Here is a 24,144-nt window from a genome sequence, read left to right on the forward strand (position 1 = left end):
TAAAAACGAGTTAACTCGATCTAGGCAATCAATGTGTTAATCTCCAGGCTTGATGTCAAAGTTTCCCTTATTAGACACTTAACCCCTATTACTGCTCCCCTGCTTACCTGAGCAGCACACTGCGTGCTGGGTCAAATACAGAAGAATAAGTAAATACCCTTTATTACTGTATCTACTATGGTAACTATGGTACGTACACATATAAAACAAATATTCTGCGCTTATTAACCTTACCACACAATCGCACAAAAGATGCCAGTGAAGGGTTAATATTTACAAAATGTGGCGCAATCTCATGACGTATCAAAAACGAAAGTGAAACAAGCAAGCAGCAGTGAGAGAACAACAGAGCACGTTCTCTATAAAGTGCTCCTCAAATCAACAGTATTATCACATAAACAGAGAAGACTTAAGACATTGACATGTGAGTACGGTATAGATAAGAGTTTCTAAACGCTGGGAAACAAAAATGTACCATTTTAATTTGCCTTGAAGTTCTACATTTCTACATATTTGTCTCCATAAGTGTAGCCCTGAAACATGACTGTCATATCATGACAGTCATGGCGCAACTTGTTCCTGGTTTTTGAATTTTCTCCATTTACAGCCCGTACATCTACATAAACGTTCAGATTTCAAATATAAAGTGCTGATCCCACGGCCAAGGATGTAACAAGCTAAAACGCCCGGTTTCATTACCTGTATCTTCCATATTGTTCAATAATAAGCATTTTAATCCGATCAGTGGCCATTCTCAAAATGTTCTTCATTTGCTTTCAACTACGCGACCCTATTGGTTGAGAGGTGTATTGCACTCTGATACACTATAACTCTATGAGAAAATGGCCGCCGATCGGATTAAAATGCTTTTTATTGAACAATACGGAAGATACGGGTACTGAAACCCAGGTGTTTTAACTTGTTAAATCCGTGACCTTGGGGTAAGCACTTTATATTTTAAATCTGAACGTTTATGTAGATATACGGGTTGTAAATGGAGAAAATTCAAAAACCAGGAACAAGTTGCGCCATGACGCTTGTGACAGACGAGCGTCATGTGAACCATGGCTACATTAAGTGTTACTTTGAGGTGAAGTCTGCGTCTCTGAATTATGTTTCCCAATATAATACATGATATATACATTATATTAGCCTTGGATCAAGACTATCATAGATGTATTTTATCGATTCTGACTTTTGTAGATATAAAAATGTCAAAATCAATAATATACATATATGATAGTCTTGATCGAAGGCTACTGTATGGTATAATTATTTTTGGTGTAAATTAAGAGAAATGTCCTTCAAGTACTACATTTGATTCTTTCATCCACTATGAGCCTACTATGTTGAAAATACTTCCTGGTGACCTTTGATCTGCTATAACTGAGTCATCTATCTGGCTTAACCATTTAAACCCTACTTAGTTGATCGGAGTCCTCCACGGCTCTGTACCAGTCCTGCTCCTTTTTTTCCCTCAACACTAAATCTCTTCACCAAAAACAGCCGATCTACAAGCTCGCAACCCTTCGCGTTGCGACGCACTATCGCCAAATGTTCACCTCAGAATAAGGACACTAGGGTTCATGCCTAGGCCTGTCACAATTATTACATAATCGTCTAATCGCAATTATTTTAGATAATCGCAATTATTTTTGCATAATCGTCATTTCAATTCCATGTAAAAAAAATCATATTATTTTTAAAAATGTCAAAAATAGTAGAAATAGCAGATCTATAAGCTCAAAACGCGTCCCACTGCGACGTGTTTATTTCCACTATTGATGTTTATTTTTAAGTATAAAGTAATTAAATATGTGTTATTTGTCATATCTGCATATCTACAACTTTTGTTTACGAAAGCCAAAAGCCAAACAAAAATTTGTCCATAATGTCCCATTCATTTTCAACGACAGAGACACAATTAAATCGTTAATCGCAATTATTTGAGTGATAATTAATCGTCAACTTAAAGGACGACTTCACCGCTTTTCAACCTATCTTCATATAATTGGTCCTCACTAATACTCATGATAAAACAGTACCATTTTTTTCTACTCAGTCTGTGTCTCATAGGAGGGCTGTGGACAGTCCAGAAACCCGTCTACCAGTGACATCATCGTTAGGCATGATTTCTTTTTTCCAACAAGATTTCAGATTTTTTATTTAGATTTTTATTAACACGAGAACTATGGCTTCTATTATTGCATTGCAACTTTCCAGGAATAGAAAGCCTGCAGTTTCTATTAGCTTTGATTCCCCATTGATGATGTCACTGGTAGACGGGACTCTGAACTGTCCACAGCCCTCCTCTGAGACACAGACCAAGTAAAAAATTTTTTTACCATTTTATCATGAGTATTAGTGAGGACCAATTATATGAAGATAGGTTGAAAAGCGGTGAAGTCGTCCTTTAAATTTGTAATCGTGACAGCCCTATTCATGCCATTATTTCCCCAGATTAGTTAAGTGTGTGTGTGTGTGTGTGTGTGTGTGTGTGTGTGTGTGTGTGTGTGTGTGTGTGTGTGTGTGTGTGTGTGTGTGTGTGTGTGTGTGTTTGTGTGTGTGTAAACTCACTTAATATTAAGTGAGTTTACCTGGTATGACATGTGCTACTGTATACAGATTAAATTGACTTGACTTTCACTTTTGTTCTCAGTGTGTGGATCAATGGCATCTGCCAGCCTTCTCCTGTCTGAACAACAGTTCCTGTGTTCTATCTGTCTGGATGTGTTCACCGATCCAATCACCACTCCATGTGGACACAACTACTGCAAAACCTGTATCACACATTACTGGGACACTAGTGATGTGTGTCAGTGTCCACTATGTAACAAACAATTCTATAAGAGACCTGAAGTCTTTGTCAATACATTCATGTCTGAGATGGCTGATCAGTTCAGGAAGTCACAGCAGCTCAAAGAAACTTCCAGCACAAACCAAGAACCTGCTAAACCAGATGAAGTTCCCTGTGACGTCTGTTCTGAGATCAAACTCAAGGCCCTGAAGTCCTGCTTGGTGTGTCTGGCCTCCTACTGTGAGACTCACCTGGAGCCTCATCAGAGAGCCACAGCGTTAAAACGACACAAACTCATCGACCCTGTGAAGAACCTGGAAGACGTTATGTGTAAGAAACATGACAGACCTCTGGAGCTGTTCTGTAAGACTGACCACATGTGTGTGTGTCAGTTCTGCACTGAGTCAGACCACAAGTTACATCAAATTGTATCTCTGACAGAGGAATGTGAAGGAAAGAAGGCTGAGCTGGGAAAGACAGAGACTCAAGTTCAACAGATGATCCAGGAGAGACAAGTGAAGATTCAGGAGGTGAAACGCTCTGTGGAGCTCAGTAAGACAGATGCAGACAAAGAGATAGCACATAGTGTACAGATCTTCACTGCCTTGATGAGCTGTATTGAGAGAAGCCAGGCTGAGCTCAATGATGGGATTGAACAGAAGCAGAAATCAACAGAGAAACAGGCTGAAGGCTTCATTAAAGAGCTGCAACAGGAAATATCTGCATTGAAGAAGAGAAGCTCTGAGCTGAAGCAGCTCTCAAACACTGAAGACCACCTCCAGCTCCTCCAGAACTTCACATCCATCAAGAACACCCCTCCACCCACCAAGGACTGGACAGAGGTGATTGTCCATCAGACTTCCTATTCTGGGACTGTGAGGACAGCTATGGCTCAGCTGCAGAAGACACTCAAATCAGTGAGACTAAATCATGAAATGGACAAGCTGTGTGATGCTGAGCTGAGGAGCATCCAGCAATATGCAGTGGATGTAACTCTGGACCCTGATACAGCATATTGCTCTCTCGTCCTGTCTGAAGATGGAAAACAAGTGAATGATGGAGACATAGTGAATGATGTCCCAGATAATGCAGAGAGATTCTCAGAAAGTCTTTCTGTCTTAGGCAAACAAAGCTTCTCCTCAGGAAGGTTTTACTATGAGGTTGAGGTTAAAGGGAAGACTGACTGGACTTTAGGAGTGGCCAGAGAGTCTATCGACAGGAAAGTAGAGGTCATCTGAGCCCTGACGATGGCGTTTGGACTATATGGTTGGATAAAGGAACTGAGTATGAGGCTAATGATTGCTCTCCTGTCCTCCTCCCTGTAAGAAAGAAGCCCCAGAAAGTGGGAGTGTTTGTGGATGTTGAGGAGGGTCTGGTCTCCTTTTATGATGTGGAGCACAGAGCTCATCTCTACTCTTACACTGGTTGCACCTTCACTGAGAATCTCTATCCATACTTCTGTCCAAATAACAATGACAGTGGTAAAAACTCTGCTCCTCTGATCATTTCTCCTGTCAATCACACAGAGTAGACTAAGCCTACGTATATGCAAGGTTCTTGTTTTCTACATCAAACTGTCAAAGCCATTTAATTTATTTAACGTTCTACTTTTAGTTAAACAATTATTCCATAATTAAATGAGCTCATAACTGCTGAAATTCCATCTCCATTTCTTGACTTGTAAATTGTTTTAATAATGAGAAGGAAAAATGTAGGCGGGACATAGAATATTTCATTGTTAGTCTTGTACTATAAAGAATACATTTCATGGATGCACCTGGGATGTATCATCTGTGTTGTAGCCTGGGGTCATAGGGATTTTCGGGTCTCGCAACATACACCCTCGCCCAGGTGACCCAGCCGGGGTTGATCAAGCCCCAACTTACATCCCAGGTAGCTACCCACGGTCAGTCCTATAGGGAAAGACAGGGCCACTCAGTCCGCTTCTCCGGAAGTACTCTGCCTGAACACGGGGAGGCTCTGGCACGTGGAGGGACTAGGCTCTGTGGGTTGTCTCCTGGCCGGGCTCCTCCTTCGTCTCACCAGGACAGTACATGCAGTTGCTATAGAGCAGTTAAAAAAAGAGAAATGCAATCATTCTGATGTTAAAGGGACACTTCACCCAAAAAAACCTTTGTTTCAATGGATTAGTCACCCCATGGAGACTTGAATTCATGGATATTGTTTTTGTTTTTTGTCTCATTCCTAAGACAATAATTTGATGACCGGCAGCGGTTCCGGTAGGAGACACAACGAGTCTACCGCTGCCTACCGGTCCGCTGGTCATCAAATGACAAAAACGAAAAAATATCCATGAATTCAAGTCTCCATGGGGTGACTAATCCATTGAAACAAAGTTTTTTTGGGGTGAAGTGTCCCTTTAAAAATTGACTCTTATGTAGCTGCACAATAGACCGCCGAAGTCTGACGTCATTTACACATCCTTTGTTTGTCTACCTGGTTCGCAGTTTTCCACCCCCGTTCTGAATCCCATAGACGTATTTAATATCGCGTCAAATAAGAACTGTGTTCCAAAAATAAACTACTGACCCCGGCGTGTTGACTCTTATGGATATGAAGCATCAACTGACGGTGAGAAAACGCTAATGTTACTTCCGCCGAATTAGTTACATTTTCGCCAGAAACAGACTGTATCAAATATAAGTGACTGACTATCATAAACGATAAAGAACCTCCTCCCTGACAATAACGCCGACACGCGGTGTTTATTTTTGGACCACAATTCTTATATGAGACGATTCTAAGATGACCCAATGTTATTCTCCATAGAGAAATTACTTCCGCAAACCTGGGGATGAACGAGTCACGTCAGGACTTCGGTGCTCTATGTCATTTACAGAAGCTGGGGAAACGTATTCAAAATGTGCAAATGCCTGTGCACCACTTACATTCTTATTCATTTTGTTGTGCCTAAATCATTATTTCAGATTAGTTTGTTTTTCTCTTCTATTGACTCATGTAGATGTACAAAAAAATTTCTAACGTTTAAAAAATAAATGTAATCCTATACACACACTTTGTTTAATCTAGTCAATTTCCTCACTGCAGATTATTTGTTCAATATCACACCATATGTTAGCTGAGTTTCATAAATATAATAAGCACTCGTTCGAGACACACTGCATTTTATACTTTGCATGAATGGTAGATGAGCTGCAGAGTCAGTGTAGTACCGAAAACAGAGGCAGAAAATGCAACAAAAGTCAAGAAATATGACACTTGATCGGACTAGTAAATTGCAAGATTATCTGTGAACAAGAGACACAGACAGACAAACACACCTGAAAACTAAAATGTCTGCCCTCCCAGTGGAGATAGCAACTACGATAAACACTTAAAAAATTATATTTTGTTAAAATTAGTGTTAAATAGCTCCATATTCTGATAGTACTCATTGATATAGAATGTTTGTTCAGTAACAGGAGTCTCTCTGTCTCTCCAGCTCTGTAGTAAGCATAAAATGTATTTTCAGTTCGGGATACCCATTAATCCAATCAGGAAAGAGAACTCACACAGGATACAGATTAAACAAGTGCATTTGGAAGTGATGACGCAAAGAAATGAGGAGACAAAATTGGACCTGAAACACTATAAAAATGAAGCTGATAAATGGGTACTCTTTCCTGATTGGCTGATGATTGGCCACCCACCTCAAAATGTATTTTTGGTTTATTAAAGAGTTGGAGAGACGGGAAGACTCCTGTTACTGTTAGCTGTTCTTATCAATGATGAAAACCTCCTAACTCCACTTTTTGTTTTGATTTAGTCATTTCCTGAAAAAAACAACACTTTGGAGTTAGCTGGTTTCTATCGGGCAGCGCGCGCGCATATATATATATATATATATATATATATATATATATATATATACACACACACACAATTTTATTTATTTATTTTTGTTAGCACAGTCTGTGCAGAGCATGTCACACCACCTTTCACTGCATATACTTGTACTGTATGAGTGACTGACAAATAATAACACGCTCATATATATATATATATATATATATATATATATATATATACATACATATATTAATGCTGTCAAACTTATCGCGTTAACGACGGTAATTGAAAATTAATCACCACCGTTAACGCGATAATTTTGACAGCATTGATAAAATATATTTTTTAAATATATATAAATGATATACCCTCTGGGGCCCCCAGGCTTAAGTTTGCAAACTGCTACCGCGTCTTCAAAATGTTAACCTAAATCTGACTGTACTGCTGCTTGTGACAATGTCTCTCTAAGGACATCAACTAATTGGACAAACACAGCTTTAATAATGTTATTGTTGAACGCCATACAATTATTATTGAACACTGTGGCCACAGCTGCTGTCCTTTTGATTGCTTTACACTCCCGAAACTGTCTGCACTCACTTTCCAATAGAGTGAGACTCCCCGAGGTACAGTAGTCAATGCATTCACTGTGGACACTGCATGGTGTCTTCTCATTCCTGTGAAAATATGGAGTGACAAAGGCATTAGGGCTACACAAGTTAACAAGGCAGTCAATTAACTGAAAAGTTGAGTTTGTGGAATGACAACATAATACTAAGAGACCATAGACACTAGCAGTAATGACCTGTATCACACTGGAATGTGGGTGCTTTGCCTTTGAGTGCATGACAATTTCTGTGCTTTGCACAAAACCTGATTGTCAGAACCAATGGTATTTACCAGAGTCTACCTCAGTCAATGTGCTTACAAAACAAACCGAGTGACAGGTGATGACAGTCTTCTATATAAATAGCTGTGGATTTGAAAATGTATTGTCTTATGTCTGGCAGAAAGTACTCAGACATGCTTGTGGAGCAAACTCCTGAGCAGACTTTTGAGTTTATCTGCCAAGAATATGTCGCCTGGGGGTGCTGGACACTAGCCGCATAGGGACAATGGAATCTGGGGTGGTAGGAGCGTCACTGGAGACAGCAGAGAGTCTGGGGTTAGGGTGCTGGGAACATCCTAAATGACAGCACTCGAGCGAGTTAGGGCTAGGTTTATACTGGGCTCCTAAAGTGTGGTTGTATTGGCCATTCCTCAGTTGAAACGATCTCTGAAAAGTAAAAGCAGCAGTTGTTAATGTGGCTGCTGGGAGATGAGATTACCTCAAACTCTACTGGGAACACAGAGTAATTAAGCGTGCCAACGTGTCGTCACCAGCAGAAGGGGCAAATCAGGCTGCGGGGGCGAGGCATTGGGTGTGGCATTGGGCAATGTTAAGTCAACCTGGTTTTTACCCCTCAAAGATGTCCGCAGCTACCAAAAGACACTTGTTGACGCCCCCTTCAGGATTTTTGGCACGCTCTATAGGCTCTATGGACAGCAGCCGTATTGGAAAGAACGAAGTTGGGCCACTTCTTATATCCTTCACAGGTGATGCTGATTAAGGTTGTGTTCCATTCTGGTCAAACAGAGTCAGGGTGCTGATGTTGTGCATGTTGGCTCACTGGAAACACTCTGCTACACAATTGGGTCTCAAAGTGTGGTCCAGGCAGGGACCCTCATGGTTCCTTGAGGTGGTTCCAAAAGGCTCCCATACGGTTGTGTAACTCTGAGAGTGAACAAATGGAACCAAATGGACCCTTACGGGTTAAAGGGATCCTTGAAATTTTAAAACGTTTGAGAACCACTGTGCTAAACTAAACGGAACAGAGCCTTCGTTAGAATCATTGATAACAAGGAAGTAAGGAAGAGGCCCAATTTCTCTCCAAAATGGCTGCTGTGCATACCATAGAGCCTATTGGCAGCTAAGTCACAATGCATACCTCAGGGTAACATAATGTTGAAAAATAGTTTGCAAGTATGACCAGCAATGACAAAAGTAATTGTCAGAGTACAACTTATATTTCTCTCATCAGACATTGTATTAGGTGGCAGAGTGGCTCAGTAGCTAGAACATCTGTCTGAGAATCAGAAAGTCGCCGGTTTGATCCTTATTCTCCAGGCTTGATGTCAAAGTGTCCCTCACACACTTAACCCCTATTACTGCTCCCAGTGGTGGCTTATCCAACAGGCTTGAGGTGCTGAAGCACAGGGCACCAACCTTTGGGGGGGCACCAAACACCAAACGCCACGCAGCAGTTTAAAATATTCTGCACTTATTAACCTTACCACACAATCGCACTAAAGATGCCAGTGAAGGGTTAATGTTTAAGTGTGGAGCAATCTCATGACGTATCAAAAACGAAAGTGAAACGAGCAGCAGTGAGAGAACAACAGAGCACGTTCTCTATAAAGTGCTCTTCAAATCAACAGTATTTTCACAAACGGAGAAGACTTAAAGACATTGACATGTGAGTACCGTACGGTATAGATAAGAGTTTCTAAACACTGGGAAACAAAAATGTACCATTTTAATTTGCCTTGAAGTTCTACATTTCTACATATTTGTCTCCATAAGTGTAGCCCTGAAACATGACTGTCATATCATGACAGTCATGGCGCAACTTGTTCCTGATTTTTGAATTTTCTCCATTTACAACCCGTACATCTACATAAACGTTCAGATTTCAAATATAAAGTGCTGACCCCACGGCCAAGGATGTAACAAGTTAAAACGCCCGGTTTCATTACCCGTATCTTCCGTATTGTTCAATAATAAGCATTTTAATCCGATCGGTGGCCATTTTCTCAAAATGTCCTTCATATGCTTTCAACTACGCGACCCTATCGGTTGAGAGGTGTATTGCACTCTGATACATTATAACTCTGTGAGAAAATGGCTGCCGATCGGATTAAAATGCTTTTTATTGAACAATACGGAAGATACGGGTACTGAGACCCGGGCGTTTTAACTTGTTACATCCGTGACCTTGGGTTAAGCACTTTATATTTGAAATGTGAACGTTTATGTAGATGTACGGGTTGTAAATGGAGAAAATTCAAAAACCAGGAACAAGTTGCGCCATGACGCTTGTGACAGACGAGCGTCATGTGAACCATGGCTACATTAAAGGGATATTTCACTTTCAAAATTGAAAAAACACGGCCCCCTCGCGTATTAGGGGGCCGGTATGAGTCACCAGAACCAAGGACGGGTGTTTTTGATGAATCTAACATTGTTAAAATGTAGTTTGAAGTTACAATGGGTTTGTATAGGAAGGGGGCGTGTCTGATAAAATGAATATTAAATATCAAAATAATGAATCAAGCAACTTAAAAACTGTCTGGGGGTTCACAAAGGCCTGAGTAGATGATAAAATGACCAAAAGTTTTTTTGAAAGTGAAATATCCCTTTAAGTGTTACTTTGAGGTGAAGTCTGCGTCTCTGCATTTTCCCAATATAATACATGATACATACATTATATTAGCCTTGGATCAAGACTCGGACTTGGATCATAGATGTATTTTATCGATTCTGACTTTTGTAGATGTAAAAATGTCAAAATCAAAAAAAAATATATATGATAGTCTTGATCCAAGGCTACTGTATATGGTATAATTACTGTTGGTGTAAATTAGGAGAAATGTCCTTCAAGTAGCCTACATTTGATTCTTTCATCCACTATGAGCCTACTATGTTGAAAATACTTCCTGGTGACCTTTGATCTGCTATAACTGAGTCATCTATCTGGCTTAACCATTTAAACCCTACTTAGTTGATCGGAGTCCTCCACGGCTCTGTACCAGGCCTGCTCCTTTTTTTTCCTCAACACTAAATCTCTTCACCAAAAACAGACGATCTACAAGCTCGCAACCCTTCGCGTTGCGACGCACACTCGCCAAATGTTCACCTCAGAATAAGGACACTAGGGTTTCATGCCTAGGCCTGTCACAATTATTACATAATCGTCTAATCGCAATTATTTTATATTATCGCAATTATTTTTGCATAATCGTCATAATCAATTCCATGTTAAAAAATGTCATATATATTTTTTAAATTGTGGAAATAGCAGATCTATAAGCTCAAAACGCGTCCCGCCGCGACGCGTTTATTTCCACTATTAATGTTTTTTTTAAAGTATAAAGTCATTAAATATGTGTTATTTATCATATCTGCCCTGTGCAACTTTTGTTTACGAAAGCTAAAAGACAAACAGAAATGTAATTTTTATTCATAGTGTTCCAGTAATTTTCAACGACAGAAACACAATCAAATCGTTCATCGCAATTATTTGAGTGATAATTAATCGTCAACCTAAATTTGTAATCGTGACAGCCCTATTCATGCCATTATTTCCCCAGGCCTTTGGTTAGTTGTGTGTGTGTGTGTGTGTGTGTGTGTGTGTGTGTGTGTGTGTGTGTGTGTGTGTGTGTGTGTGTGTGTGTGTGTGTGTGTGCGTGTGTGTGTGTACGTACAGTGTGGGGCATGAGGTGGCTGTACTTTATAAACATAATTCTTATTATATTCTTTGTTTGTTTAAAGGTAGGGTAAGTGATTTTCTTTGGTTAAAATAAGTGTTAAATATCTCATAGTGTTTGTTCAGTAAAAGGAGTCTCCTTGTCTCTCCAGCTCTTCATAAAACAGAAAATGCATTTTCGTTTCAGTTTCAGTTTCATTTCCAATTTTATCCAATCAGGATAGAGAACTCAATCAGGATACAGATTAAACAAGTGAAATTGGAAGTGATGACACTAAGAAATGAGCAGGCAAAATTGGAACTGTAACACTAAAAATGAAGCTTAAAAATGGGTACTTTCTCCTGATTGGCTGAGATTTGACACATACCGGAAAATGTATTTTCTGTTTTTTAAAGAGCTGGAGAGACGGGGAGACTCCTGTTACTGAACAAACACTCTATAGCGATGATTACTATCAGAATATAGTGCTTTAACCTTTTAACAAAATACTTTTTGTTTTAACCAAAAAATATCACTTACCCTACCTTTAATATTAAGAGAGTTTAGCTGGTATGACATGTGCTATTGTATACAGATTAAATTGACTTGATTTTCACTTTTGTTCTCAGTGTGTGGAAATGGCGTCTGCCAGCCTTCTCCTGTCTGAACAACAGTTCCTGTGTTCTATCTGTCTGGATGTGTTCACCGATCCAATCACCACTCAATGTGGACACAACTACTGCAAAACCTGTATCACACATTACTGGAACACTAGTGATGTGTGTCAGTGTCCACTATGTAACAAACGATTCTACAAGAGACCTGAAGTCTTTGTCAATACATTTATGTCTGAGATGGCTGATCAGTTCAGGAAGTCACAGCAGCTCAAAGAAACTTCCAGCACAAACCAAGAAGCTGCTAAACCAGATGAAGTTCCCTGTGACGTCTGCTCTAAGATCAAGCTCAAGGCCCTGAAGTCCTGCTTGGTGTGTCTGGCCTCCTACTGTGAGACTCACCTGGAGCCTCATCAGAGAGCCGCAGCGTTAAAACGACACAAACTAATCGACCCTGTGAAGAACCTGGAAGACGTTATGTGTAAGAAACATGACAGACCTCTGGAGCTGTTCTGCAAGACTGACCACATGTGTGTGTGTCGGTTCTGCACTGAGTCAGACCACAAGTTACATCAAATTGTATCTCTGACAGAGGAATGTGAAGGAAAGAAGGCTGAGCTGGGAAAGACAGAGACTCTAGTTCAAAAGATGGTCCAGGAGAGACGAGTGAAGATTCAGGAGGTGAAACGCTCAGTCAAGCTCAGTAAGACAGATGCAGACAAAGAGATAGCACATAGTGTACAGATCTTCACTGCTTTGATGAGCTGTATTCAGAGAAGCCAGGCTGAGCTCAATGATGTGATTGAACAGAAGCAGAAATCAACAGAGAAACAGGCTGAAGGCTTCATTAAAGAGCTGCAGCAGGAAATCTCTGCATTAAAGAAGAGAAGCGCTGAGCTGAAGCAGCTCTCACACACTGAAGACCACCTCCACCTCCTGCAGAACTTCACATCAATCAACACCCCTCCACCCACCAAGGACTGGACAAAGGTGATTGTCCATCAGACATTCTATGTGGGGACTGTGAGAACAGCTGTGGCTCAGCTGGAGAAGACACTCAGTCAAGAGATGGAGAAGCTGTGTGATGCTGAGCTGAGGAGGATCCAGAAATATGCAGTAGATGTAACTCTAGACCCTGATACAGCATATTGCTATCTCATCCTGTCTGAAGATGGAAGACAAGTGAATGATGGAGACATAGAGAATGATGTCCCAGATAATGCAGAGAGATTCTCAGAAAGTTTTTCTGTCTTAGGCAAACAAAGCTTCTCCTCAGGAAGGTTTTACTATGAGGTTGAGGTTAAAGGGAAGACTGACTGGGGTTTAGGAGTGGCCAGAGAGTCCGTCAACAGGAAAGAAGAAATCACACTGAGCCTGGCCCCTGACTATGGCTTTTGGACTATATCGTTGTATAATGGAATGTACGAGGCTAATGATTGCTCTCCTGTCCTCCTCCCTGTAAGAAAGAAGCCCCAGAAAGTGGGAGTGTTTGTGGACTATGAGGAGGGTCTGGTCTCCTTTTATGATGTGGAGCACAGAGCTCATCTCTACTCTTTCAGTGGTTTCACCTTCACTGAGAATCTCTATCCATACTTCAATCCATGTGCCAATGACAGTGGTAAAAACTCTGCTCCTCTGATCATTTCTCCTGTCAATCACACAGAGTAGACTAAACTTAAATATGCAAGGTATTGTTTTCTTCAAACTGTCAAAGCCATTTAATTTATTTAAATTTCTACTTTAAGCTTTTAGTTGAAAACAATTATTCCATAATTAAATGAGCTCATAACTGCTGAAATTCCATTTGTTTTGGTGAAACAAGTTTAACACTTGTAAATTGTTTCAATAATGAGAAGGAAAATGTAGGAGGGACATACAATAGTTCATTGTTAGTCGTGTACTTGCAGTTGCTGTAGAACAGTTAAAAAAATAGATTCTGTGTTAAAAATTTACTCTTATGTAGCTGCATGATGTCATTTACAGAAGATGGGGAAACGTATTCAAAATGTGCAAATGCCTGTGCACCACTTAAATTCGTATTCATTTTGTTGTGCCTAAATCATTATTTCAGATTTGTTTTTCTCTTCTATTGATTCATGTAGATGTACATTTCAAAAATAAACGTAATCTTATATACTTTGTTTAATCTGGTCAATTTCCTCACTGCAGATTATTTGTTCAATATCACACCATATGTTAGCTGAGTTTCATAAATATAATAAGCACTCGCTCGAGACACACTGCATTTTCTATTTTGCATGAATGGTAGATGAGCTTGCTATACTGCTGGGTCAAATGCAGAAGAAAAAGTAAATACCCTTTATTACTGTATCTACCCCATAGAACAGTGGTTCTCAAACTTTTTCATGTCAAGGACCCCAAATTCACACTTATTAGCCCGCGGACCCCCATTTCAAAAGATATGCCAGGGACCCCCATAAGAGAAGATTTTTTACGGCTCTAGCAGTGATTCTCAACCATTTTAATTTCAAGGACCCCCAGTTTGACATGCATTAGGGCTACAGACCCCCATTTAATGGCATTTCTATCACTTGGACCGCAATTTATATTGTAAAATCTATGTCAATTTAACTCTGAGAGTGTACAAATTGTGGAACCAAATGGACCCTAACGGGTCCATTTGGTTCCATTTGTACACTCTCAGAGTTACAGACCCATAAGGGTCCATTTGGTGCCTAATCTATCATTTAGCTGGGGACCCCCTGGAACTCCCTCAAGGATCCCTGGGGGTCCCCGGACCCCACTTTGAGAACCAATGCCATAGAATACAAAGGTAACTATGCCTGGTACATATAAAAAAATGTATTCTGCACTTTTTAACCTTATCACACAATCGCACAAAAGATGCCAGTGAAGGGTTAATGTTTACAAAGTGTGGCGCAATCTCATGACGTATCAAAAACAAAATTAAAGAACGCAGCAGTCAGTGTGACAACAACAGAGCACATTCTCTATAAAGTGCTCTTCAAATCAACAGTATTTTCACATAAACAGAGAAGACTTAAAGACATTGACATGCGAGTACGGTATAGATTAGAGTTTCTAAACACTGGGAAACAAAAATGTACCATTTTAATTTGCCTTGAAGTTCTACATTTCTACATATTTGTCTCCATGAAGTGTTACTTTGAGGTGAAGTCTGAGAGTCTCTGCATTGTTTCTCAATATAATACATAATACTGTATACTATATGGTATAATGTTTTTGGTGTAAATTAGGAAAAATATAAATAGTACTACATTTGATTCTTTCATTCACTATATATGAGCCTAGCCTGGTAAACCCCCCCCCCTCCCCCCCTCCTTCCGGAAATCTCATTTGCATTTGATGGAAATGATATATCCGGAGCGGCGTTCCCAGAAATTATATTTAGGGCAGGCGAGATCCAGGGGGGGGTACTCGGGGGAAAATCTCGGGGGAAACAAGTTAACAACACAACAACACTACCTGACTACAAAACTGAAAAACGTTAATAAAAACAATAAGTATAATCAATGTATGTATTTTTATTCTAAAAAAAGCAGCATTACAGAAAAAGCGAACATGATGTCCTGCACAAATTATTGACTCATTTCAACATTGCGATTACAACAGCAACAATAACAGCCAAATCAAATAGTTTTCAAGCATGTAGTGATGTCTCAAAACATGAGACGACAGGCTTGCTGCACTTGAAAATATCTATAACTGAATCGTAGTTCAGACCTTCAGTTAAATCTCTCTCAAACGCTAGGAGACACAGACTAGGCGAGAGGTTGTCATTGTACTTCTGCGTGTACTTCTTATGACAGGTGAGTACAGGTGATGGCCCAGACCCCCCACTCCTGGCACTCCTAGTACCCCATGAAGACAATGGCATACATGATTTGCATCACTATAGGCGAGGGTCGCTCTGCTGAATGGATACGGTAGTGATTGGCTGCCTGCCCGCGTGAATGACGGCCGCTGTCTGTCAGTCTTTTACTTTATTTTCTAGGGGTGGCGAGATTTTAGTTGGGCAGGCGGCCGCCTGCCTTGCCTCTATGGTGGGTACGACACTGATCCGGAGTAGGGGTTTACCAGGCTAATATGATCCTACTATGTTGAATATACTTCCTGGTGACCTTTGATCTGCTATAACTGGGTCATCTATCTGGCTTAACCATTTAAACCCTACTTAGTTGACCGGAGTCCTCGGCGGCTCTCTACCAGGCCTGCTCCTTTTTTTCCTCAACACTAAATCTCTTCACCAAAAACAGCCGATCTACAAGCTCGCAACCCTTCGTGTTGCGACGCACACTCTGCAAATGTTCACCCTAGAATAAGGACACTAGGGTTCATGCCTAGGCCTGTCACAATTATTACATAATCGTCTAATCGCAATTATTTTATATAATCGCAATTATTTTATATAATCACAATTATTTTATATAATCACAATATTTTTTGCATAATCGTCATAATCAATTCCATGTTAAAAAATGTCATATATATTTTTATTTTAAGTGGAAATAGCAGATCTATAAGCTCAAAACGCGTCCCACCGCGACGCGTTTATTTCCACTATTAATGTTTATTTTTAAGTATAAAGTAATTAAATATGTGTTATTTATCATATCTGCCCTGTGCAACTTTTGTTTACGAAAGCTAAAAGCCAAACAGAAATGTAATTTTTATTCATAATGTTCCATTAATTTTCAACGACAGAAACACTCTTTTTCATCATTGTTCTTGCACAAGTAGGAGTGAGATGCTAGCTAATTTGTCCATGGAAATGTGAGCTCTGTGGACTACCTTAAATTGCAAAAAGCAAAGAACATTTCAACAAGGAAATTTGTTCATATAGTATTGACATTGCACCTTTGGATAATGGGTCAAATAAAAGCAATGTGGTATTTAAGGTTTTTGTTAGCCTTTTTCTTTATCAAACGGTTGAAGTCATCTAATTGTTTAATGGTTATAACAGTTGCATTTTATTGAAACAAAGCAAATGGCGTTCTATTTTGAAGCTTTTAATCTATGAAATGAGCTCAGAACTGCTGAAATTTCATCTCAATTGATTTTTGTCTTGGTGAAAGAACATTTGTAAATGTTATGGTTTTTAAGTTTAACAATAAATTGTGAAGGAAAAAAAACTATGCAGGAAAAATGTCTAGGAGGGATATATTTGAAATATTTGTGATTTTCTTGTACTTAAATGCAGTCGCTATAGCATAGTTTAAATAAAGAGAAATTTAATGAGTCTGACGTTTTATGACTATTTTATATAGACTGCATGTTATCATTTACAGATGATAACAGATGATACAGATGATAGCAAAACGTATTCAAAAGAAAATGCATGTGCACCCCTTTCATTCTTACTAATTTTGTTGTGCTAAATCATTATTCCACATTTCATTGGGTGTTTGTTTTACCAGTAATAACGTATGTAAAAGTACAAAAATCAAACAAATTGAGATTGACATTGAAATTGCTCATACCAACGAAAAATCAACAGCTTTCTGATCAAGAAATAAGACACTGATCAGCCTAGTGTTTTGCTAAATTAGCTGTGGACAGAAACACGTGAAAACAATCATCTCTGCCCTCTTGGTAGACATAACAACTCAGATAAGAAATACTATAATAATATATGATTAGAACAGTGAACTGACCTTTTTGGCTCCTCTTACAACCTCCCGCAAGGTGGCCCATATGGTAGTACACTGCTGTAAACTGCCCAGTATCTGTAATCAGATATGTGCTGCACACATGGAAACCAACCAGTCTCTGAGCACCTGCAGGATGGCCCTCATAGGGGAAAGTGCCCTTTTCATGACCAACTTATTATCAATCACTTACTATTAATCACACCGGTTGCTGAATTGACCAATGTCAATATTGTTTTCCAAAAATTTTTTTTGCCAGTAACAAGATATTGTGTTGAGTGCACTATGGGAGTCCTCTTTGCTAACTTGAATGTCTTATAAAAACAGGCAGTACTGTAAAATAATGTATACAGTATTCATAGATTAATTCAGTTTAAAGAGCTATAGCTGTATATATTTAAACTTGATGACTTACTGCAAACATCATTATGTGCAATTTTAACCACTTAAAGTCTACAATCTTAGTGGACTGGAGTCCCCCAGGCCTTTAAACTAGGCCCTTCGTGCTTTCGCCCTACGCTAAATAGTTTTCGCATAAACTAGCTGATCTAAGCTTGTAGATCTGATATTTCTTTTTAGAATAGAGACGCTGGGGTTCATGTGGTTAAATATGAAAGAATAAGTAATAATAATAATAATAATACATTTTATTTGTAATGCACTTTTCATTCACAAGGAATCTCAGAGTGCCACATGGTAAAACATCACCAATCATATAAAGTTAAAAGCAGGATTTAAAAACAGATGTGACTAAACAACAATTCAACACGAAAATGCCCTCTGAAACAAAAACGTTTTCAGGCCTATTTTAAAAGAGTCCAGGGTCTGTGGTGCTCTCAGGTCAATAGGAAGGCTGTTCCACAGGCGCGGCGCTGCCGAGCAGAAGGCCCGGTCACCCATAGTACGTAGGTTTGTACCAGGGACATCGAGGAGGAATCTGCTTGTAGATCTGAGGGTGCGGGTGGAATTTTGTGGGGGGCTAATTAATTTCTGTAGGTAGGGAGGGGCATGTCCATTTATGCAGTTGTGGGTGATCAGCAGGACCTTGTAGTCGATCCTAGCTGAAACGGGGAGCCAGTGCAGTGAAAATAGGATCGGTGTTATGTGATCATGCTTACGCACTCTCATTAGGACCCTGGCAGCGCTGTTTTGGATGTATTGCAGCTTCTGAATACTTTTGCCAGGAATCCCAATGAAGAGTGCGTTGCAGTAGTCCAGTCTAGAGGAGATAAAGGCATGGACAAGTTTCTCTGCATCTGACAGGGTTAGAAGGGGGCGGAGTTTGGAGATGTTTTTGAGATGATAGAATGCAGTTCTGCACAGATATTTTATGTGGTCATTGAAAGTCAGGTGAGGGTCGAATTTAACACCTAAAGTACTCATAGAGGTTTTAAGTTCAACATTATTTCTGAATGAAGTGTCCAAGTGTCGATCTTAACAATTTAAAGGTGACTTGTTCTTGTTAACTTTAGATTGCACCTGTTGACATAATCATCTTTAAGCAATTTATAGTTGAAAAGAAGTCTTGCATTCACTATAAATATATTATATAATATTATATAATAATTTAATATATTTAATTGAGTGAATTCTGTATACCGGTTGCTAAATTATACTCTTTTGCGTATTACTGCTAAAGTTTTTACTTTTAACTTGGCTGGCTTAAAAAACAGCTAATCAACGGCTAGGCTAAGAATAGATGTTTGAAAAAACTTTCACTGTTAGACCAGTTATAACCCGGTTTTAGCCCTGCCGTTAGACAATTAACCCCTAACTGCTCCCCTGTGTGCTTATACCTGAGCAGCCCACTGCTGGGTCAAATGCAGAAGAATAGTAGGCTAAATACCCTTTATTACTGTATCTACCCCATAGAATGCAAATGTAACTATGGTACATATTTAAAAAAAAAAAAAAAAATATATATATATATATATATATATATATATATATATATATATATATATATATATATATATATATATATATATATATATATATATATATATATATATTCTGCACTTTTTAACCTTACCACACAATCGCACAAAAGATGCCAGTGAAGGTTTAATGTTTACAAAGTGTGGCGCAATCTCATGACGTATCAAAAACGAAAGTAAAGAACGCAGCAGTGTGTAGCCTTGGTCCCAGCCTCACTCATCAGTGTGACAACAACAGAGGAGCACATTCTCTACAAAGTGCTCTTCAAATCAACAGTATTTTCACATAAACAGAGAAGACTTAAAGACATTGACATGTGAGTACGGTATAGATAAGAGTTTCTAAACACTGGGAAACAAAAATTTAACATTTTAATTTGCCTTGAAGTTCTACATTTCTACATATTTGTCTCCATGAAGTGTTACTTTGAGGTGAAGTCTGAGCGTCTTTCTGCAATATATGTTTCTCAATATAAGACATAATACTGTGTATACTATATGGTATAATGTTTTTTGGTGTATATTAGGATAAATGTCCTTTAAGTACTACATTTGATTCTTTCATTCACTATATATGAGCCTAGCCTGGTAAACACCCTCCCCCCTTTTCCGGAAATCTCATTTGCATTTGATGGAAATGAGATAGCCGGAGGGAGGGGTTACCAGGCTAATATGAGCCTACTCTGTTGAATATACTTCCTGGTGACCTTTGATCTGCTATAACTGAGTCATCTGGCTTAACCATTTAAACCCTACTTAGTTGACCGGAGTCCTCCACGGCTCTGTACCAGGCCTGCTCCTTTTTTTGTTAAATCGCAATTATTTGAGTGATAATTAATCGTCAACTTAAATTTGTAATCGTGACCAGTGGCGTAGCGCAAAATCGCGGGCCCCGACGCAAGGACGGGGACGGGGGGGGTTTTTCGCAAACGGCGATGGAGATGGTGCTGGGTACGATGCGGTAAATACCCCGCCCCCCCGCGGTGGGCCCCCCCCGTGGTGCGTCGCTTGCTACCCCTCCGCTACGCCACTGATCGTGACAGCCCTATTCATGCCATTATTTCACCAGGCCTTTGGTTAGTTAGGTGTGTGTGTGTGTGTGTGTGTGTGTGTGTGTGTGTGTGTGTGTGTGTGTGTGTGTGTGTGTGTGTGTGTGTGTGTGTGTGTGTGTGTGTGTGTGTACAGTGTGGCGCATGAGGTGGCTGTACTTTATAAATATAATTCTTACTATGTTCTTTGTTTGTTTAATATTAAGTGAGTTTACCTGGTATGACATGTGCTACTGTATACAGATTAATTTGACTTGACTTTCACTTTTGTTCTCAGTGTGTGGAAATGGCGTCTGCCAGCCTTCTCCTGTCTGAACAACAGTTCCTGTGTTCTATCTGTCTGGACGTGTTCACCGATCCAATCACCACTCCATGTGGACACAACTACTGCAAAATCTGTATCACACATTACTGGGACACTAGTGATGTGTGTCAGTGTCCACTATGTAACAAACAATTCTACAAGAGACCTGAAGTCTTTGTCAATACATTTATGTCTGAGATGGCTGATCAGTTCAGGAAGTCACAGCAGCTCAAAGAAACTTCCAGCACAAACCAAGAAGCTGCTAAACCAGATGAAGTTCCCTGTGACGTCTGCTCTGAGATCAAGCTCAAGGCCCTGAAGTCCTGCTTGGTGTGTCTGGCCTCCTACTGTGAGACTCACCTGGAGCCTCATCAGAGAGCCGCAGCGTTAAAACGACACAAACTAATCGACCCTGTGAAGAACCTGGAAGACGTTATGTGTAAGAAACATGACAGACCTCTGGAGCTGTTCTGTAAGACTGACCACATGTGTGTGTGTCAGTTCTGCACTGAGTCAGACCACAGGTTACATCAAATTGTATCTCTGACAGAGGAATGTGAAGGAAAGAAGGCTGAGCTGGGAAAGACAGAGACTCAAGTTCAACAGATGATCCAGGAGAGACAAGTGAAGATTCAGAAGGTGAAACGCTCAGTCGAGCTCAGTAAGACAGATGCAGACAAAGAGATTGCACATAGTGTACAGATCTTCACTGCTTTGATGAGCTGTATTGAGAGATGCCAGGCTGAGCTCAATGATGGGATTGAACAGAAGCAGAAATCAACAGAGAAACAGGCTGAAGGCTTCATTAAAGAGCTGCAACAGGAAATATCTGCATTAAAAAAGAGAAGCTCTGAGCTGAAGCAGCTCTCAAACACTGAAGACCAACTCCAGCTCCTCCAGAACTTCACATCAATCAACACCCCTCCACCCACCAAGGACTGGACAACGGTGATTGTCCATCAGACATGCTATGTGGGGACTGTGAGAACAGCTATGGCTCAGCTGGAGAAGACACTCAGTCAAGAGATGGAGAAGCTGTGTGATGCTGAGTTGAGGAGGATCCAGCAATATGCAGTGGATGTAACTCTAGACCCTGATACAGCACATCGCTGTCTCATCCTGTCTGAAGATGGAAAACAAGTGCATGGTGAAGACATAGAGAATGATGTCCCAGATAATGCAGAGAGATTCTCAGGAAGTTGGTCTGTCTTAGGCAAGCAAAGCTTCTCCTCAGGAAGGTTTTACTATGAGGTTGAGGTTAAAGGGAAGACTGACTGGGGTTTAGGAGTGGCCAGAGAGTCCATCGACAGGAAAGGAGTCACATGGAGCCCTGACGATGGCTTTTGGTCTATATGGTTGGAAGAAGGAATTGAGTATGAGGCCTATGATTGCCCTCCTGTCCTCCTCCCTGTAAGAAATACGCCCCAGAAAGTGGGAGTGTTTGTGAATGTTGAGGAGGGTCTGGTCTCCTTTTATGATGTGGAGCACAGAGCTCATCTCCACTCTTTCACTGGTTGCACCTTCACTGAGAATCTCTATCCATACTTCAATCCATGTGTCAATGACAGTGGTAAAAACTCTGCTCCTCTGATCATTTCTCCTGTCAATCACACAGAGAAGACTAAGCCTACGTATATGCAAGGTTCTTGTTTTTAAACTGTCAAAGCCATTTAATTTATTTAATGTTCTACTTTTAATTAAACAATTATTTCATAATTAAATGAGCTCATAACTGCTGAAATTCCATCTCCATTTCTTGACTTGTAAATTGTTTCAATAATGAGAAGGAAAAATGTAGGCGGGACATAGAATATTTCATTGTTAGTCTTGTACATGCAGTTGCTATAGAGCAGTTAAAAAAGATAAATGCAATAATTCTGATGTTAAAAATGGACCCCTATGTAGCTGCACAGTCATTTACAGAAGCTGGGGAAACTTGCCTGTGCACCACTTACATTCTTATTCATTTTGTTGTGCCTAAATCATTATTTCAGATTTGTTTTTGGTTTTCTCTTCTATTGACTCATGTAGAAGTACAAAAATGTCTAACATTTAAAAAATAAATGTAATCCTATACACACACTTTGTTTAATCTGGTCAATTTCCTCACTGCAGATTATTTGTTCAATATCACACCATATGTTAGCTGAGTTTCATAAATATAATAAGCACTCGTTCGAGACACACTGCATTTTCTACTTTGCATGAATGGTAGATGAGCTGCAGAGTCAGTGTAGTACCGAAAACAGAGGCAGAAAATGCAACAAAAGTCAAGAAATATGACACTTGGTCGGACTAGTAAATTGCAAGATTATCTGTGAACAAGGGACACAGACAGACAAACACACCTGAAAACTAAAATGTCTGCCCTCCCGGTGGAGATAGCAACTACGATAAACACTTAAGGTAGGGAAAGTGATATTGTGTTAAAATTAGTGTTAAATAGCTCCATATTCTGATAGTACTCATTGATATAGAATGTTTGTTCAGTAACAGGAGTCTCTCTGTCTCTCCAGCTCTGTAGTAAGCAGAAAATGTATTTTCAGTTCGGGATACCCATTAATCCAATCAGGAAAAAGAACTCACACAGGATACAGATTAAACAAGTGCATTTGGAAGTGATGACGCAAAGAAATGAGGAGACAAAATTGGACCTGAAACACTATAAAATGAAGCTGATAAATGGGTACACTTTCCTGATTGGCTGATGATTGGCCACCCACCTCAAAATGTATTTTTGGTTTATTAAAGAGTTGGAGAGACGGGAAGACTCCTGTTACTGTTAGCTGTTCTTATCAATGATGAAAACCTCCTAACTCCACTTTTTGTTTTGATTTAGTCATTTCCTGAAAAAAACAACACTTTGGAGTTAGCTGGTTTCTGCCGGGCAGCGCGCGCATATATATATATATATATATATATATATATACACACACACACACACACACACACACACACACACACACACACAATTTTATTTATTTATTTTTGTTAGCCTGTGCAGAGCATGTCACACCACCTTTCACTGCATATACTTGTACTGTATGAGTGACTGACAAATAATAACACGCTCATATATATATATATATATATATATATATATATATATATACATACATATATTAATGCTGTCAAACTTATCGTGTTAACGACGGTAATTGAAAATTAATCACCACCGTTAACGCGATAATTTTGACAGCATTAATAAAATATATTTTTAAAATATATATAAATGATATGTTCTCTGGGGCCCCCAGGCTTAAGTTTGCAAACTGCTACCGCGTCTTCAAAATGTTAACCTAAATCTGACTGTACTGCTGCTTGTGACAATGTCTCTCTAAGGACATCAACTAATTGGACAAACACAGCTTTAATAATGTTATTGTTGAACGCCATACAATTATTATTGAACACTGTGGCCACAGCTGCTGTCCTTTTGATTGCTTTACACTCCCGAAACTGTCTGCACTCACTTT

At 39.6% G+C, this 24,144-nt stretch overlaps 2 protein-coding genes across 2 annotated transcripts; both read left to right on the forward strand.

The window, feature by feature from the left end:
• The first annotated feature begins 323 nt into the window (after nt 1-323).
• On the forward strand, nt 324-13,863 carry LOC308104966 (uncharacterized protein). The gene is given in 5 exon segments (XM_080455603.1): nt 324-424; nt 2,660-4,018; nt 4,021-4,324; nt 11,018-11,024; nt 11,743-13,863. Coding segments are annotated over 4 exon segments (3,312 nt in total). The 5' UTR covers nt 324-424; nt 2,660-2,670; the 3' UTR covers nt 13,396-13,863.
• Nucleotides 13,864-19,544: 5,681 nt separating this feature from the next.
• On the forward strand, nt 19,545-22,342 carry LOC308105339 (E3 ubiquitin-protein ligase TRIM21-like). Its single transcript, XM_080455998.1, has 2 exons — nt 19,545-19,632; nt 20,642-22,342. Exon 2 carries the CDS (start codon nt 20,651-20,653, stop codon nt 22,322-22,324), a length of 1,674 nt encoding a protein of 557 aa, XP_080312124.1. The 5' UTR covers nt 19,545-19,632; nt 20,642-20,650; the 3' UTR covers nt 22,325-22,342.
• The last annotated feature ends 1,802 nt before the right edge of the window (nt 22,343-24,144 follow it).

This window comes from Gymnoscopelus braueri, assembly GCF_963280865.1.
Source record: "Gymnoscopelus braueri genome assembly, chromosome: 17".
NCBI lineage: Eukaryota > Metazoa > Chordata > Actinopteri > Myctophiformes > Myctophidae > Gymnoscopelus > Gymnoscopelus braueri.

What these genes read in the sequence shown, in the direction of transcription:
- LOC308105339 (XM_080455998.1), top strand. Translation starts at nt 20,651, where the DNA reads ATGGCGTCTGCCAGCCTTCTCCTGTCTGAACAACAGTTCCTGTGTTCT.